We start from the raw sequence: 17,406 nt of genomic DNA, 5'->3' as shown, positions 1-17,406 counted from the left end.
CTTTTCAATAAGCCACCGTTTACCATGCAACCAATACTGCCATCCATTTTGATATAACTGAGGGCGGACTCGGTAGCCGAGTTGATAGAACAATGGCACGCTATGTCGGAGACTTGGGTTAGAATCCTGGTCGAACCTGAATTTTTGCCGAAGTTTTCACGTAATTACAACTGTTGACACGAAAACGGTATTTTTTGCAAGTACCAATTGATATTAATAATCCTCATTTTCGTATTATTTCTGTGAGCTTTCTATGGGTTAAGTAATAGTAATGGCTATTGTTGAGAGAAGTTTGTGAGCGCGGGTGATGTAAGAGGTGTCCCCAACACACCCAAATGCCAACTCCCCTTCCACGTAGTACACCCTGGACTTAGTCGTTATAATCCTCTGTGAGGCTCATGTTGTGTCGTTCCTGTGTGTTTGTCCTTTTCATCCATCTCATTTTATCACTATTCATCCTTCACGATGAATTTTGTGAGCGCGGGCTATTTAAAAAAAGAAGAAGAGGGGGACAGAGGGGAGATTTTTGCACCTAGAAAAGGGAATTGTGGTTATGGCAACTGCACAAGCGTCGCTGCATCAAGGTCAGAGGTACAGATATATATTGGTGGACCTATATCTTGGGAGGCAGCACCAGGCTGTCCTGCATTTTCCGGAAACTCCTGTATGAAAGATAATTTTTTGGAGCCCCGGCTCCCGTGTTGACATTCTTCTTCCGTATATTTCATTATAAATCAAGATCGAGAAGTTTAAATTCATTCCGATGTAGCACGAATTCGGCGAGTCGTACAAAATTTCACGTCCACTTCATGATCTTCCACGATCAGCCTTCGGCAGGCGGAAGTGACGTCATTTCTTGCAATAGTTGATTGATTCTACGTGTAGATGCTTGGTTCTGCAGCATCAGTGGAAAATACATGTCCTTGGGTTAGGACTAAGAAACATGCAAATTTGTAGATTTTTATTCAATATTGTGACCTGTATATTACATAAAATGTAAATTAATTATTTTGTTTAATATTATAAATTCCAGTCTCGCACCGTTGCCAGGCGGTCTAAAGCTTGTCGCACACTGAGACGCCGGAAACGTGGCAACAGAACTCGACAGACCCGCTTCCGACGTCTCGGTTGGCGATAACCCTTAGGATTACCTGCAGACTCCTGGCACGGAAATTCCGGCTTCCGTTCCGCGCTTTTCCCTATAGTGGGAATGCTTTTGGGATCCTGCTACGGGACACGCATAGGTTGGAGTCTCCTAGGGGAAGCGTAACAACTTTTCTCCTGAGATTTCAGGTGTGGGGGACCGGTGGCCCGGCCACCCACCATTAAGGAAATTGGTGAAATTGAGTAGCGTAACCCGATCATGAAAACCTACGACGACGACTGGGGGTTCGTCGTGCTGACCACATGTCACCTCGTAACTGGTTGGATGAGTGAGGCTGGCAGTCGGTAGCTAGGCCCTGGCCCTCACGGACTGTTGCGCCACGGATGTAGTTATCAATTCCATGAACATTTGCTGGAGTGAGATCGAGCCGCTAAAAATGCGTAAAATTTATCGCGACCATATCTCCCCGTAAATTCATGGCTGCAAGTTGGTTATGATACCCCTCTGTCAGGAGCGTATATTCTAGGCTAGCTACACTATCTGCGAAGCCTGAAGCCTAGAGAGTAAAATTCAAAAGAAAAGATCTATTAGCAGTTGTGAATAAACTTACTCATTTAAATAAGAGGATAATGGCGATTCTGAAGTTGGCAACCCGAATTCTTAGGAGTTGGCAACCCGAATTCTTAGGAGTTGGCAACCCGAATTCTTAGGAGTTGGCAACCCGAATTCTTAGGAGTTGGCAACCCGAATTCTTAGGAGTTGGCAACCCGAATTCTTAGGAGTTGGCAACCCGAATTCTTAGGAGTTGGCAACCCGAATTCTTAGGAGTTGGCAACCCGAATTTTTAGAAGTTGGCAACCCGAATTTTTAGAAGTTGGCAACCCGAATTTTTAGAAGTTGGCAACCCGAATTTTTAGAAGTTTGCAACATGGCTGCCGTTGGGATGACAACGTGGCTTCAAGACGTCACGAACAAGCAAAATGGATGTGTCTAACCACTTATACCGGGGGTTTAGGCGAGCCTAATCTAAATTCCTCCATAGCCTAGGACCACGTGCCATAGTGAGGTAGCCCAGGACTTGGACTCAGCATACGCCACTGCTGTCTGTGTCTTTGTTGTGCTCGTGACTGTACCCAAAGCGGAATTAGTGAGACTGAGGAAATGCGCCCCCCCCCACCCAGGTGGGTGGGCGCCAGCGGAAACCATATAACATGGGCAGAATTGAGGGTTTCCGCCGTGACTTGGGTGGGTGGGTCGGCGCTGGGAACACAGGATCAAGAGATTCGTTCTGACAGGGAGACAACTGCTCCGTGCCGTCGCCCCTGGCGGTTCACCGCGTGCGGTCGTTGCCAGCTCCGCTAATTGAATGCGGTTTGGTGAATCGTCTCCCTCCCGTGCGCGCACTCACTCTACACACATGGGGACAGGTGGGGGGAGGGGGAGCCCTCAGACACGAAGCAACACGATGCCAACGTCAAGCTTTTGTCTTTTTTTCTGCTTTTTTTTTTGCTCTTTTATTTATTCGATGCGAGAAACCGGGAATTCGCTTTTTTCAGCATGGTTTATTTGCACACGTGGTGAGTGTGTGTGTGTGAGAGAGGGGGAGAGTACATACGGCGGCAAAAGCATTGTCTACCTCAAAATACGGAAGAGATGCTTTGCGTATATTCAGCAAAGATGGCAATGATGTAAGAATGTTGATACTGTTATGGTTCATTATGCTATCAAGAAATCTACATTCCCTGTTGCACAGCAATGACAGTTTTAACTTACCAAATCCTCTAGCTTTCTTAAACCCGAAGGTTTATGGGTGCAGCAACACAAGCCTTCCATCTGTCCTTATCCTGGACAAGATCAATCCAGTCTCTTCCATCTTTACCGATTCCAGTTAGGTCCATCTCAACGTTATCCCTTCATCTTCGTCTTGGCCTCCCTACAGGTCTCTTACCATCAGGTTTCCAAACAATAATCCTTCAAACTCGTCTTTTCTGTCCCATTCGTGCCACATGGCCTGCCCATCTAAGTCTTCTTGATTTAATTATTCTAATAATATCTGGAGACGAATATAAGTTATGCAGTTCTAAATTATGTAACCTTCTCCACTCACCCGTCTCCTCATCTCTTTTAGGTCCAAATATTTTTCTAAGGATTTTATTTTCAAGTACTCTTTAAGTCTCAGTGCATCCTTAGTTTTCGAATTACTTCCCTCTGCGCACCTCTTAAAACGTTCGAAGAACGTCATCTTGTTGCAATTGCGTGTGCTTTCGTGCGTGCGTGCGTGTGAGTGGAGAGAGCGGAGGGGGGGGGGAGTGTCTCCTTGGAGGTTATCGTTCCCCACAGCGCTCGGCTTCCTCTGCCCCGCCGATTGTGTGAATGGGTAGCTTTCCTCACTCTCTCGCTTCCAAGTATGACGTCAGAACAACTCCGATCAACACTCTCGGATCAAGACGGTCGCCATGGCAACGGATGCGCAGAGCATTTGGCGGAAGAGCATCTCATCCCGTCCCACCCCGCGTGAAGGAGCTGTGTTCGCTCTCCCGAGAACGGTCGGGGGTTGGGGAGAGGAACGGAGGGTGAGACAAGGAAGAAATTGGACACAGTTCTTCTGGGATTTTTCTTTTCTTTTCTCTCTCTCTCTCTCTCTCTCTCTCTCTCTCTCTCTCTCTCTCTCTCTCTCTCTCTCTCTCTCTCTCTCTCTCTCTCTCTCTCTCTCTCTCTCTTCGTAAAGAAGTCATGTGTAGTTGCGAATCTCCGCCACATCCTCCTGATACCTTCTAGCAACTATTCCAGTCATATTCTCCTTCCCCTGATATTTTCTGTAGAACTCCCGCCCCTGATGAATTCGCGAAGACTATTTTTTCTTAGTTTCTTTTCGTACATGTTATATATTGTAGATTTAAAAAACAAGTTTAGTATCATTTTATATTTTGATGACCCAAGCAACTTTGTACTCTTGCAGCTAAGGGTGAAACCAGTAAAGAGGTAATCGTCTCTCCATTGGTTCACATATACAGAGTGACCACAGAGTCCCGATACCCTCAAAATAAACAAACAAAAGTAACAACTACTTTGTAGTAGTATTTATTGACAACTTAAAATGAATTTAAGATACTCTTTTGTAATACAAACTATTAATTATCCAAAGGCTCAGCGTGTACACCGTCATCCTCGTGGCAAAGGATAATACACCGACAAGTTCTATGGGACAATTGTCGACGAGTCTGCACTGTTCTCCTCCGGTTGAAGGTGTACCACTTCTTTTCTATCCTTTCCAGCACCTGTGGAGAAAAGTTATATTCTCAACGTAAAAGTGTTCGTTTCGGAAGAGAGTGCGGTTGAAAATGTTGCAGAAACTCAATTCGCACTTCTTCAATACTCTTTCCTGTTGGATTCATTTCATGCACCCAGAAAATATACCCGAGCCAATCTAACTCCCGGCGTCTATTCACAGCACAGAACGGTTATGTTGACAAAATCCTGTTTCCCTACTGGTCTGTGGCCACTTTGGGGAGAAGGGATTCTAAGGTTGCCGCTGGTTCCACAAACGCAGACTGTGGCAGGCCTAATCAGTTGTTTAAGTGCAACTGCAAGTTCCTTTGCAGATGAAGGCTGGAACAGCGAGTTACTGCCAGAAAGAGAAGAAAGCCTGGCTCGACTGGAGCAATAGAGTCGTCAATAGTGTAATTAGAATTATGAGCTATCCTTTAGTTTATATGAATCGAAACAGAAAGAAAAATGATGCTAATTATTATTTACCTAGTGGTAACGGGACTTTGTGATCACCCTGTACAACAATATCCAGGTTAATTAAGGCCCTTGTTAAAATTGTGACCGGAACGAGACTTGGATATGTTTTTATTATTATTATTATTATTAACCTAAACCCCAAATTTTCTTAACTCTACAACTTCTTCAAACACACAAAGTGAATATCTACCTTGTTATTCATAGATGTGTCCTGCATTTTCTCTAGAGTAATTACTGTGGCTAGGATTTTTATGACCTAAAATCACCAAAATATGGTCTTATGGCCCTAAATTTTACAAAATATGCCCTTATCACTGGACTGTTTCAAACATCAATATCTAAATGCTGAGATATTTTCACATCACTGTATGGGCCCTGAGTTGCAATGCACAATGAATACTTTCTCTAAATTTTCAAAAAAAAAATTAAAAGATTTTGCTACAGTCCCAAATAAAAAAACAACAACTCTCGAGTAAACATGAAAGTAAGAACGAATCCACTTCGAAAAATGACTGTATATTTCTTGAAATTGCAAAAATGTGCTTAATAATGACCGAAAATCCATCAAAATATGTTATATCACGCTAGAATGGCCAAATATGGCAAAATATGCCCTTAAAAAGTGCCTTAACTTAATTAGTTTCTTCATAATATGAATTTCTATATGTTTGGGGAACACATCACCCTTACCAAAAATAAATATGCTAAGTCATGAAAATCCTAGCCGTAGTAATACGAAGTCAATAGTGGGGATTGTGAGTGTGTGCTGCGAGTTTGCATATGTTCAGGATGGTCACTTTTTCAGTAGTTCGCTCCGTTCAAACAAGTTCCGAAGAAAAATAGTTTATTTTTCAAATCTACCTTAACAACTCTTGTATGCTCTGAAAGTTTCGTCGGTGGCATGCTGTATACAGGGTGATTCAAAAGTCCGGTCCCATACAACAACACGTGGCACAAAAGTGGAAAGAGGAAACAGTTGTTGGAAATATCTGGACTCCAATCTAAAGTGCTTGAATTTCTCATTTGTACATTGTACGTTGTGCTACGGACGTAAGAAAGCACGATTGAAATCTTTACATAATAGATGGAGGCGCTTCTGTGGAAATGAAAATTTAACACTGCCATTTACATTAACCCTGTCTTGACCTGGCTGTCCCATTTGTCTCCCATCCCCGGTGACCATTGGTTGCAGCCTCCCCCGCCACCCCCATCGCCTTTTCCCCCGTCACAGCCGCGAAGAAACGCCATGTTCCCCTGATTAATCGTTCTGCCGTCACCCAGAGCTTTTAATTCCTCGTGAATTATGACAGTGTAATTGATAATTTTTTCCCTCGTTTCGGTGCGCTCTCGTTTTGGCGTCGGATTCTGAAGAGCATTGTTTGATGTATCGATGGAATTTCCACTTGGCGGGGCTCTCATCATTTTTTTTTCACGCGGCGTAACCGCGGGTGCGCACAGCTCTTCTTTCAACTGATACATATCCTGCCTACCCCCCCCCCTGCCCTCAGCTCCCCCCGCTGGAAACTATGCGCTTCTTGCCCGGGCAGAGGAGATAGCGTGTGCAGAACTCTTTGCCCGTACAAATCCCCTTTCTTGTCAAACCCGCTGTAGAAAATCTCTTAGCATTTATGCTGCGCTCACCAAATGCTACCGTATAAAGGGGAAATATTTAGCCTTTCGATGCCGTGACAACTGGCGTACGCAGGGAGCTGATGGGAATATAGCCATCTCGAAATTTTTAGAGCATCAGAATCTTCAAATGAAAGCAATAAAGAATTCGGGAATAAAACAGTGGTAAATGCAGCTCTCCAATCCCCTTAGTGACCCCCGATTGTCATTTTTGTCTTTGAATAACTTTTAAAACGAAGGTTAGAAATGGTAGAGGAAAGTCACCAAAACTGACATAGAGCTCCTAAACCGACACACCACTATTTCACAGCCGAGAAGTCCTGACACTTTGCGGTATTCTTTAGGCTTCCAAGATAATGTGCGACCAGTAAAACGAGCGCTGCTGGCGGTTATCTTTTTGTAGGAAGAGATTTTTGTTTTTGGGTGATTTCAATACTTTTGTTCGTCTCTGCATAACACTGTATTATTCATACTGGAAGGTTGAGTAAATTTTTACAGTTTTATCAGGTCATTCTAGATAGAATAACGATTCCGAACATGTATTTCTTTCAGTTGTGAAGATTTGGTGTTTGTAAAATTTTGAGGTTATTGTTATTGATGGCGTCGTTCCCTAAACCGACACGTCAATAATTGGGTTCCCTAAACCGTTGCGCGAAATGAAGATACCCTATATGCTGAATGTATTTTGGCGAAGGACTTTATTCTGCAGATGCCAGTGGTGAAGAATGAATAATGTGTATCAAGTGCAATCTTTAGGCTCATGTTCAATGTGCAGGTGCAGAACATGACCTATACGTCTGTGTCTTCAGTAAATGACATGCCATTTAGGGCTCAATAGTACAAGGAAATTGCATTTGTTTCATGGCGATTAAAGGAATTGCTTTATTCTCTAATGGAAACCATTTGCATATAGCTTGTTTGTGTTGCTTTGTAATTTAATCCTTTATTTAAACAGGTATGTCGGATTAGGAATCCATTTCCTCAGATGATATAATTGTACCTTTTGTGATAAAAGTATTTTGTGAAACAAAATGTTGTTGTAATAGATATTGTTACACAGCTTATACTTGGGCATGGAATTGATGTACACATTGATGTATTCCACATCGGAAAATTCCTTCCCTAGTCCGAGTTAATTGTCGGTTTTGGTGACTCCTCAAATAAGGAAATCTTTTTATACGTAGTATCAGGTTGTTGCACATGAAATGTCGGATTTGGTAGTGAAATTTCAAGCAACTGTAACTTTGTGGAAAGGATCTTTTATTAATCAAAATAGGCACCATTTGATGCTGTACACTTCTCCCACTTTCGTAGAAGTTCGACGTTCTGGACTGAAAAAACTGAGTTTTTGACAGTTACTTCATTGGTGAACCTTTTCTTCAACAAGCAATGGTCCAAATACTTTAAAGAGAATAAAAGTGGTAGTCGGTTGACGATAAATCTGGCGAGTATGGTGGATGTTGTAGAGTTTCATAGTGCAAGCTGTGTACATCCCTTGCCACATGAGGTGTCGCGTTGTCGTGAAGCATTTACCAATGTAGGCTGCTTAACTCGTAATTTTTTATGCAATTCATCCAGCTAGGTGCAGTACTTGCCATCCACTTTAGATGCGTTTTTCCTGCAGCGGGCCATATTTACGTTCCATTAGGGACTGACGGACACGTTACAAACAACTGTATGGATTCTGTTTTTCACTTCACATTCACTTACTGTACTCTTTTCTTATGAGAGAATGTGTCAGCATGGGGATCTGTTAAAAAAAAACAAAAAAAAAACTGTCACGTTCTGAATTGAGGTTAGTCACACCAAAGAGCATAATGAAACAATGCTGTATGATATTCGTTAATTGAAAAGCCTTCACACAAGAAATGTCATTTACCACAAATGAGAAGACTGTTTTTTTTTCTTCATCAGCATGTTGAAGTTTTATGAGGCTACTAGCAGTCAGTTTTGAAGACGTAGGTCTGTCAGTCGATTCTTCAACTTTGATTCCATATTCTTTATTTTGGAAAAGAGCTGTTCGCAGACATACCGAATAGGGGGCAATAGATAGAACATGATTGTACAGAACGGAATTCTGACTCTTTCATATATTTTCAGTTCAATTTTTTCATGTATTTTATTTCATTACGGGTTCTAGCGGGCCGCTAAATTACAGCCAGAGGGGCGCGGGTTGAAGACCACTGTTCAAGAAGTTCAAAATAGGGACACGTCCGTTTCAGTAGCAGGCGGGATTTCCTGGCGTCTATTACTCCACCGCAACGTAACAGCGCGCGGTTCCCGTCTTCCCATGTGACGTCAGGGTGCGGTGGTGCGACTTCCCGCGGCGGCGGTCACCCCGCGTCGCGGAGGAGATGAGATGCTTCCCCCCGCTGTCTAATTAAAATAGAATATTTAATCCCTTCCAGTTCATTACGATAAACCCCTTTCGACCGCTAATTCACGGAGTCGTTTTCAATTATTTCCCATCGGAATTAGACCGCCCGTGGCGGATTCCCAAGGAGGCAGATGCCTTAAAGACGGTGAGGGTGGGTTACGGGAATTGCTGAATTGAATTATCTCCTGTCGGATATGTCTTTTTTATGTGTACAATCACCGGCAAAAAAAATGGGACACCTTGATCCTGAAATGCTCGCTTCCCTGCAAGACGTTGTGTGTGTTGCGTAACTCCACGGTGATGGAATAATTTCAATAGCAACTTTTCAATGTGGTTCAGCTATCGCCACAGAGTTAGGCAACACACATAACGCATTGCAAGTAAGCTAGTATTTCAGGATCTGTGTGCTCCTTTTTATTGCCGGTGGCTGTACGTGACTTTTGCTTATTGCGCAAGTTTCCCTTCGTTTTGATTGCATACTTAACTTTAGGGATCGTACCGACACGAGATAAATCTCTTGCCCACCTTCTCGGTAGTGGTTATCACATCCGCTACGACGCCAAGGGTCCCGGGTTTGAATCCCGGCCTGGGCCTTCTTTGTGAGTATCAATTTCATCATTGCTCTTCTCATGTTGGCGATAGCCAAAGGTGTCAGAAAAGTGAAGTAAAAATACCAACTCAATCAATCAACTCTCTTCCACGTATTGCATCCATCCTGGACTGCATTTTCCAAACTAACGAAGCTCTGGCTTCTGGATTGATTTAATGATTTGGTTTACTTCGCTTTTCTCCCACTCTTGGCTAATCGCGAAGATGAGGATGAGTGATGATATGATGAAATTGATGAAGATGAAACATTCACAAAGAACACCCATGCCCAGGCCGGGATTCGAACCCCGGATGCCTGGCGTCTGGACTCGCAGCAAGTATAATCCTCTGTGGGTCTCGTGTTTTGCTCTGTCTATATATATATTTGTGATCGTCCTTCATCAATTTCATCTGATCACCATTCATCGCCATCGTTGCAATTAGCCAAAAATGACAGAAAAGCTACGTGAAATAAACTAAATCAATTAATCAATGGAAATTCGATACGATGACTCCAAGCCCTTCGATAATAATTAACTAAAACGAGACTGATCTTTGTAAAATCGTACGACTTTGGTATGATATTAGAAAAAAAATACATAACCCAACTTTTTTTAAACATCTGCCTGATTATTTGAAGGTAATGCACATATTTTATTTATAGTTCAAAGTCAATCCATTGATGGCAGTTGAGAACTTGATGCGTGGTTGCGTGTATATTCGGAATCAAATCCCCCTTTTCAGGGGTTCGTACCGTCGGAATGAGTCGTCAAGCAGAAAAAAGTTTAGATGTTTTCCGACAAGACCTCTATATGCTGTGAAGGTTTGTGCGGTAACGGACTATAGTATATTCTAAGATATATTTCGAGAACGATATTTATATGTCGAGACGAGAACGAGACATAGGCATTTAAAACTCGGACAGATCGGGACGCTACCAAGTCTCGTCTCCGTACTTAGCTAATTTTAATTCGTCTCCTCTTTCCGGTTTACTACGACGTTCTGTGATTTGCTTGTTTTTCCTTTCGTGTATAGGAAACGCTTCCTCCGGTTGCGTTAAATTTAAATGTATAAATATTCTCTCACTTTAAGATTATTTAAAGTTTTCCTTGCGAAACGCATGGATTGTCAGCGATGTAATTTCCACCGTTATGAACATTAATTATGCTCAATCATGAGAATTTCGTGTCGGTGAAGTAAATATGTTTTACTCAACACCCCGATGTGTTCTTGTGTATTTTAAAACTTTGCTAGAAAAGCTATACATATAATCCTGCAGCCGGAAGAATATTATTTTCCCTCAACAATGTTTTAGCACCATATGGAAGTGTGCTCTGACGTTAAGTGTAGAGTCACTGTCTTTTATATTCCCAGGTTAAGTTCTGCACCATATGCTTCTTCCTAGAAACGAAACCTTAGAATATAAATGCGTATGGTTATCAACAGCAAAATATTTTTGTAGATATAATTTGCCCATCACCATATTTATTTCTGTTACTGAATATGAAGTTGAAGAGTGAAATAGAACATTCAGAAGTAGTGTTGCCCACGAGACGAGACTTTGGCCTGTCTCGTCTCGTGGAAATGCTGTGAAATGCTGTCTCGTCTCGAAAATATTCGTTTGTCAAAGGGACACAGGATCAATCTCGTCTCGTCTCGAATCTTTAAAAGCCTGTCCCGTCTCGTCCCGTGGGCAACACTATTCAGAAGTGAAGAGCATCGTGCGTACAGCGTCGCAGAATCGGTACAATTTCACTCGGTGCAAACGCATATACTCAAAACAAAAGTACACAAAAATAATGAACACACACGAGCGCGCTCTACATAGTGTGAACAACTATAATACGATAGTAATAATATGCAATTTCTTGTAGAATTTCAATGTCTGCACTGCGCGAATGGCGGACAGAATGCTTCAAGGTGATATGAGGGAAAGTGCTATTCATATCGTGCAAATACTTCTCACTGCACAAATTTCTAGGCAATGTTTCATTGATAGACTCTAGTACTCACATTTTGTTACGTACCCAATATACTTTTTAATTCACTTGAACTTCAGCAAGAACGGGGTAAGATAATGTTAATTTACCTTATGAATCCAAATACTAATTAATACAACAATCAATGTTCTTAATGATTTTTGTACTGGCATTATTTTTTTTTATTCGTTCCTTTAGATGATGTAATGTAGCAAATGTGTACCTTTGCCACGTTCAGAATAGTTGAATATAACAGTAAACCAGATTAAAATTAAATTAAAGCTAAGTGACTATAGAAATTCGATATAGTATAAGGTTGCTATTAAATATAAACAAAACTACAACATATGTGTGTGTGCGTGCGAAAGAGGTGACAAGATACGTTTTTTAACATAATGCTTCAGATAATAACCAGCCGAATATGTATCCTAGTTAGCAAAATTAAGAATTTCCATATAGATAACTTTTTAGTTTTGTTATAAGCTTTAGCGTGATTCTTGTCGCAAAGCTTATAAACACGAATGGGAGGACATTGTGTTATATGTGTGGATAACAAAAAAGAAAACTGCTTTGTAAAAAAATAGCATTTGTAAATTGGGCGCTTGGTTGATATTTGTTGTGCTTAACCTTATTATCCTCGACAAAATCCCTTGTAGGTTTTAGTTGACTGGCTTCGTTCGCTGTGTGTGTTCTGGGATATTTTCAAGTATTTTTTTCTTTTCTTTCTAGCAGCAACAACAACAGGGATTGCAGCAGCTTCTGGTTAGTATCTATTCTTTGTTCGTTGTTCACTTGTTTAGCCGTCCGTCGTCTGTGTTCGAATGTCGATGTGAGTGGTTGAGGAATATATAGCAACAAAGTTATCGCGACTTTTTACGTATTATTTTATGTACCATGATTAGGTTAAACTTTCACAAGCATGCAATACTAATTCGAGCTTTCTTGAGGTTCACATCATGCACTTGGGTGTTTTTTCGTCCATTCACAGCATTAAATTATGAAAATGCCATATTGCATGTTACGTTTGGTATCGTGTGTATATGTGTGTGTCTCATTGAAGAATAAGGGCACGAAATCACCAAACACGGTATTTGTTGCCCTTGTGCAAATAAAATAACATTAAAGCACTGTTGAATAGATATAACATGAATATACTCAACTTGGGAAATTGTATTCAATCATGCAAATCATAATTAGTAGAGCTATAGAAAAGGGGAATCATTACCAGAAGCAACTTTATTGCTTTATACAAAAGTATTTGGCTGTATATGTCCAGCATTCATTCATTCTTTTATAACAGTTTTAAAGCTGTTTTTGCTCTGTTTTTTTAAAAAATATACAGTATTGATTTACATTAAAAATATCCTTACATATCCCCCCCTTTTATTATGCCTAGAAACTTAAATAAAATAACATTTTAGTAAAAGGAAAATGCTTGTCCATTGTATGCGTAGGTAGACTGATTGGAAATTGTGTGACCAAAATATTCTGACCATACAATATCCCTCTAACAAGACACAATATACAGTCTATGAGCTTCGTTTGCATATTTTTACATTTAGGGCATTTTTTTCCGATTCTGCGAAGCAAGTTTTGACTTTGTTGCTATACTTGAGAGTTTCAGTGGAGGAAAATTCGTGCAACTCAAACTTATCGCTAAAAATTCAATTTCTAAGCCCAGTTGCGTGCCCAGGAATTCAGTCAGGAGGAGGGGGAACTATGTCTTCTTTATTTAGCAGCCAGTCTTATATTTTGCCATTCTTCCTGTATTCAATTTGTAAAAAAAGAAAAAGACAAAGGGGTGTAATGACCCCACCAACACATCATGGGCACGCCACTGTCGTTTCATTTTTTTTCCTCCTCTGGATAATGGAGCAAGAAAAGATGGGATATCGCTAAGCTTCTGTTGGTGTCAAATGTGCGTGTGTGTGTATGTGTGTGTGTGTGGACATGTGTAGTCGTTCTAGTAGGAATTGTCTCTGTGTCGTCTGCTCGCTTTCTTTGTTCGTTGGTTGTAAGTCAAGCGCAAAAAAATTCTCAAGGCTATTTAAGACGTCTGCAAACTCTTTAAGATTTCTTGTGATTGTATTCTAGAAGCTTTGAAGCTGGTTTAGTATATACAAACAAGTATTGTTCCATTCAATGTTCATACCACTTTTTATACGTTCAACTGTGATTAGAAGATCGTTCATAAATTAACTGTTAAACCGTTGAGTTGATGATCATAAAACGCAAATTATTCCAAGTGAAAAATCTGCCTAAGCAGTTAACTGAGTAATTTGCATTAACGACCATGTTATTGTGTATGTACGCAACATTTTAACTACGGTGTGTTCCAATTGCTTAACTCAAGCATTTGCTGCTTCTTCTCACTTGCAAATGGACATTTTCCATTATTTTCCTACTTGATTTCAAGTAGCGTAATGTATGCAAATGCGTTCATCGATTGTGTGTGTGTTAGTCACTTCCTGTACATATGTGCATTATGTATTGTCAGTATCCATTCATAAGCGCGTCTTGTGCTCGCCCATCAGTTGAGATCTGGGGGTAAAACGTTCTGGATTGTGATACAGATTGAGAATGTGTTGAGCCCTACCTCCATATACCACATTCCTTAATGACTTGGTGCAATCTGAACGTTGTCATCACCGCTTTGTGACGAGTGCAAGTACTGAAAAAGCAACTTGAGGTATTGTAGATCATGTACTTGCGCTCATCTTGTAAGTGGAATAATGAGCCTATTATCAAACTGGGAAATGGTGTCGTGGTGCGAGCGGAAAAACCTAAAATCGTGGACTAAGCGGGAAGTACCTGTAAGTTAAATTTTTACCGTGGATCGAGCGGACAGATCTAAATCTCAGATTAAGATTATTTTTAAAATCCCAGTGATCTCAAATAACGTGCTCTTATGATCTTGCCATGGATTTCAGCCTGCGTCTCTAAAGCTTGTTACAATTTGAAATGCTTTATCGCTTCGACGTCTTATATAAGAAGCACGTATCTCGTGAAATAATTTAATTGAACTGACTTGGGTTCAAATGTAATGGGGACATTGCAACTTTACGTGTGTGACATTTCACACAAGAAATTTAAGGTTCTAGATATGAGATTGGATGAAAATATTCATAATGAACTGATTTCATAGAATTATGAAGTGCTTTGTGGCATCTGCTAACAATTGAAAAAAATTGAGTATGATGGGAAAGGCTGAATACATGAAAAGCATTAACAGCTTTAAAAATGTAACAAATTTTGACTTAATTTGTCTGTGAAGCATGTAGCTGCAGATGCTAGTAACTTTTATTGGCGAAATGTGAAAATTATATGCATTCATAAACATCTAAACCTTAATGCAATTAAAAAACAACAATAATTTCCATATTAATTCATTTTGTTATTTACATGGAATATGACCACTTTTCGGGAATGCCCCAGTGAATTACTAAATAATTTTTCTTCTTACATAGAAACGGTTACGTGGTCCTTATGATAGATACCCTGTACACAGGCATTTTAAAATTGTTCTCAACGTAGGATCGGGTTAATTAAGAAGATAATTAGATAAATTGTTACATAGCGATGAAGTACATTTTATGAAAATGCACTGGTTATTTTTTTTTTCTGCACTTCCTCGTAGCATAGCCGTTCATTATTTTATTGTATTTTCAAATGGTAAACTCTTGACTCCAAATTCAAGATCGAATAAATTATGTGTATATGGAAACATTAGAAACAGAAAGGGTCTTTACTAATTTATTCGTGGAAAGGTTCTCATAATGAAATTATAATATCTTGTTTGAAGAGTATATAGTCCATGAGCTATAACTGTTTCACCTTCTCGCCAAAGCCTGACTTCGCTAGCAAGCTCGGCTACAAAGAGCCAATCGGATAACATCTCAGCATTGTGCAATTGAGCTGATTGGTCTTTTATTTGCGAGCAATGCATGACGTAATTTTTTTTGGCAGGAGAAGTAAGTTGTGAAGTTATATCTCACGGAATATGCTAATAATCGAAGGATTTTTTTATTATTAGTAGTAGTATTTGCTTATTCTGTTTAGAGCCTCCTATAGCTCCTATAGGCTAACGGTTGTTGGTTTATTTTATTAGAAGAATCCAACCAATACCATGTGTTCCATTAGGGAGGGAAATGTTAATGAACGATTTTTTTAAAAGGTCTCCCAACACTGTCCCTGTTTCTGATTAGTGTTCATTTGTTTATTTGACATCCTCCCTCCAGTTTTTCTTGGTGTACTACCTGCGTTTTTTGTATGTAATTTGGTATTTTTTTTAAAGAAAAAAAGAAGCAGAAATTGTAGAACGAACATGTAGCGGCAGTGGAAATTGCTTGTTAACTGCCTATTTCGGTTGATGAATGTTTATTCCTCTCGACTAGAACAGCGCCTGGATCCAGGAAACGTCACAATTGAGACAAATAATAACAAGCTCTTTCTTGTCACAACATAGCTCCCAGAAATCATTAAATGTGAAAAAAAAAAAAAATCAACAGTACCAGATGTCACTTCTCCCAACCTTGCAGAGCCGTTTTTTCCCCACCATGATGGACAGCATACATGTACGTGAGTATGTGGATTTACTGTGTTCTTTATATCTCTGTGTCTGCTATAATTCTTTCTTTGGCATTTACGTTTGTTGGAAAGCTTGGCCGTGATCGACCCATTTTTTTATCCTTTTTTTTTCTTTCTCCCTACAGCAACAAATCCACGCTCAGCAGATACCTCACGCGGCGCATGCGCCAACTTTGCCGATGGCACCCCACCCTGGACTTCCGGGGGTTCCGGGGTTGCCCCCCTCGACGGTGAGCGGACTGCTGACGTTCAGCGGGGGGCTCGGAGCGCCTCCTGTCCCCGTCTCAACCCCCTTGGCCGCGTCGGCTGCCCACTCGCTTCTCAAGCCTGACCTCCACTCCAGAGAGGAATTAAAAGGCACCAGTGGCTCTCTAAGCGACGAGCGACATGTAAGTATCTGCAAGTACAATAAATAATATATATTTAATTCATTTGTACAGTGGGATGCACAAGTATTACCAATCAAATTGTCCATCATCATGTTTCTTCAATCTATTTTATCCAGGGATAACTTCAAGAATTGAAGCAAAATCACAAACAAGCTACCAACATCCTCTGCACCAGCATATGTACAATTAAATTCCTTAAAGAACACGTATGTTGAAAGAGAGAAATTAATTAAAATAGTCATGGACAAATTGCCAAGCAATACTTGTGCATTCCCCTATACTATCACCAGGGTGCGAAATCATTGAAGACTGGTGGGGGGGGGGGGGAAGAAGATCTTAATCTACACCCACACACACACATTTATACATACATAAATTATTATGATATGGATATTTATAATGTTATTAAAGTCAATTAAGTCCCGGGTTCGATACCCGGTGGAGGCACAAGTGGTTCGGATCCCACTTTAAACTGTAGGTCCAGTCCCGATTAGCCTTACTGTGCATAAAGTGGACTTAAAACAACAAATCAATCCAATCCAAAGTCAATTAATTACTAAATATTTTTAAAAAAACATTATTATTAAATACACAAAGTAATTAATTAGTTACTTTTATATATATCAGAATGTGTAAAGTAGCAAATTAATTCATTTAGTAACTGGTTAAAGATGTCAATAAATTACGAAATAGTTTTGTTATGTACAAGCTTTTGTTTAGTTTTTGTATTAATACAAAACTATTATAATTTATAATTATGTTTGACTTGCATTCTTCTTTTATTGCACGCATATTGTTATTGGTGTAGACAGTAATAATCTCTTGAAAAACTGAACTCACTATTTTGTGCGTTTTCGATATTATCCTTAGTAAAGTACATAAGTAGTAAATACTGATTGCTTATATTTTGTTGTTACAAGAAAAAGTCTCACCCCGGAAAATTTTTGGTGGGGGATTTTTGAGGCCAAGATCGTTGGTGGGGGAAATCCCTCATGAACCCCCCAG

General features: G+C 40.2%; 1 protein-coding gene across 6 annotated transcripts in view; it reads left to right on the top strand.

Annotated features, from left to right (window-relative positions):
- The window catches only part of gro (TLE family member transcriptional corepressor groucho), a 210,774-nt gene that overhangs the window by 151,019 nt on the left and 42,349 nt on the right, over positions 1-17,406 (top strand). For 3 of the 6 annotated variants that reach the window (XM_083140856.1, XM_083140859.1, XM_083140854.1), the window contains exons 7-8: positions 12,155-12,187; positions 16,138-16,401. In XM_083140856.1, coding sequence (XP_082996982.1) covers positions 12,155-12,187; positions 16,138-16,401 — 297 coding nt within the window. The remainder of the gene's footprint in view (positions 1-12,154; positions 12,188-16,137; positions 16,402-17,406) is intronic. The other 3 variants (XM_083140857.1, XM_083140855.1, XM_083140858.1) reach the window with 2 other exon arrangements.

Source organism: Lepisma saccharinum, chromosome 19 (assembly GCF_977018435.1).
Source record: "Lepisma saccharinum chromosome 19, izLepSacc3.1, whole genome shotgun sequence".
NCBI classification, from domain to species: domain Eukaryota; kingdom Metazoa; phylum Arthropoda; class Insecta; order Zygentoma; family Lepismatidae; genus Lepisma; species Lepisma saccharinum.
Note: the sequence above shows the minus strand (reverse complement) of the source record. Positions and strands in the feature narration are given on the sequence as shown.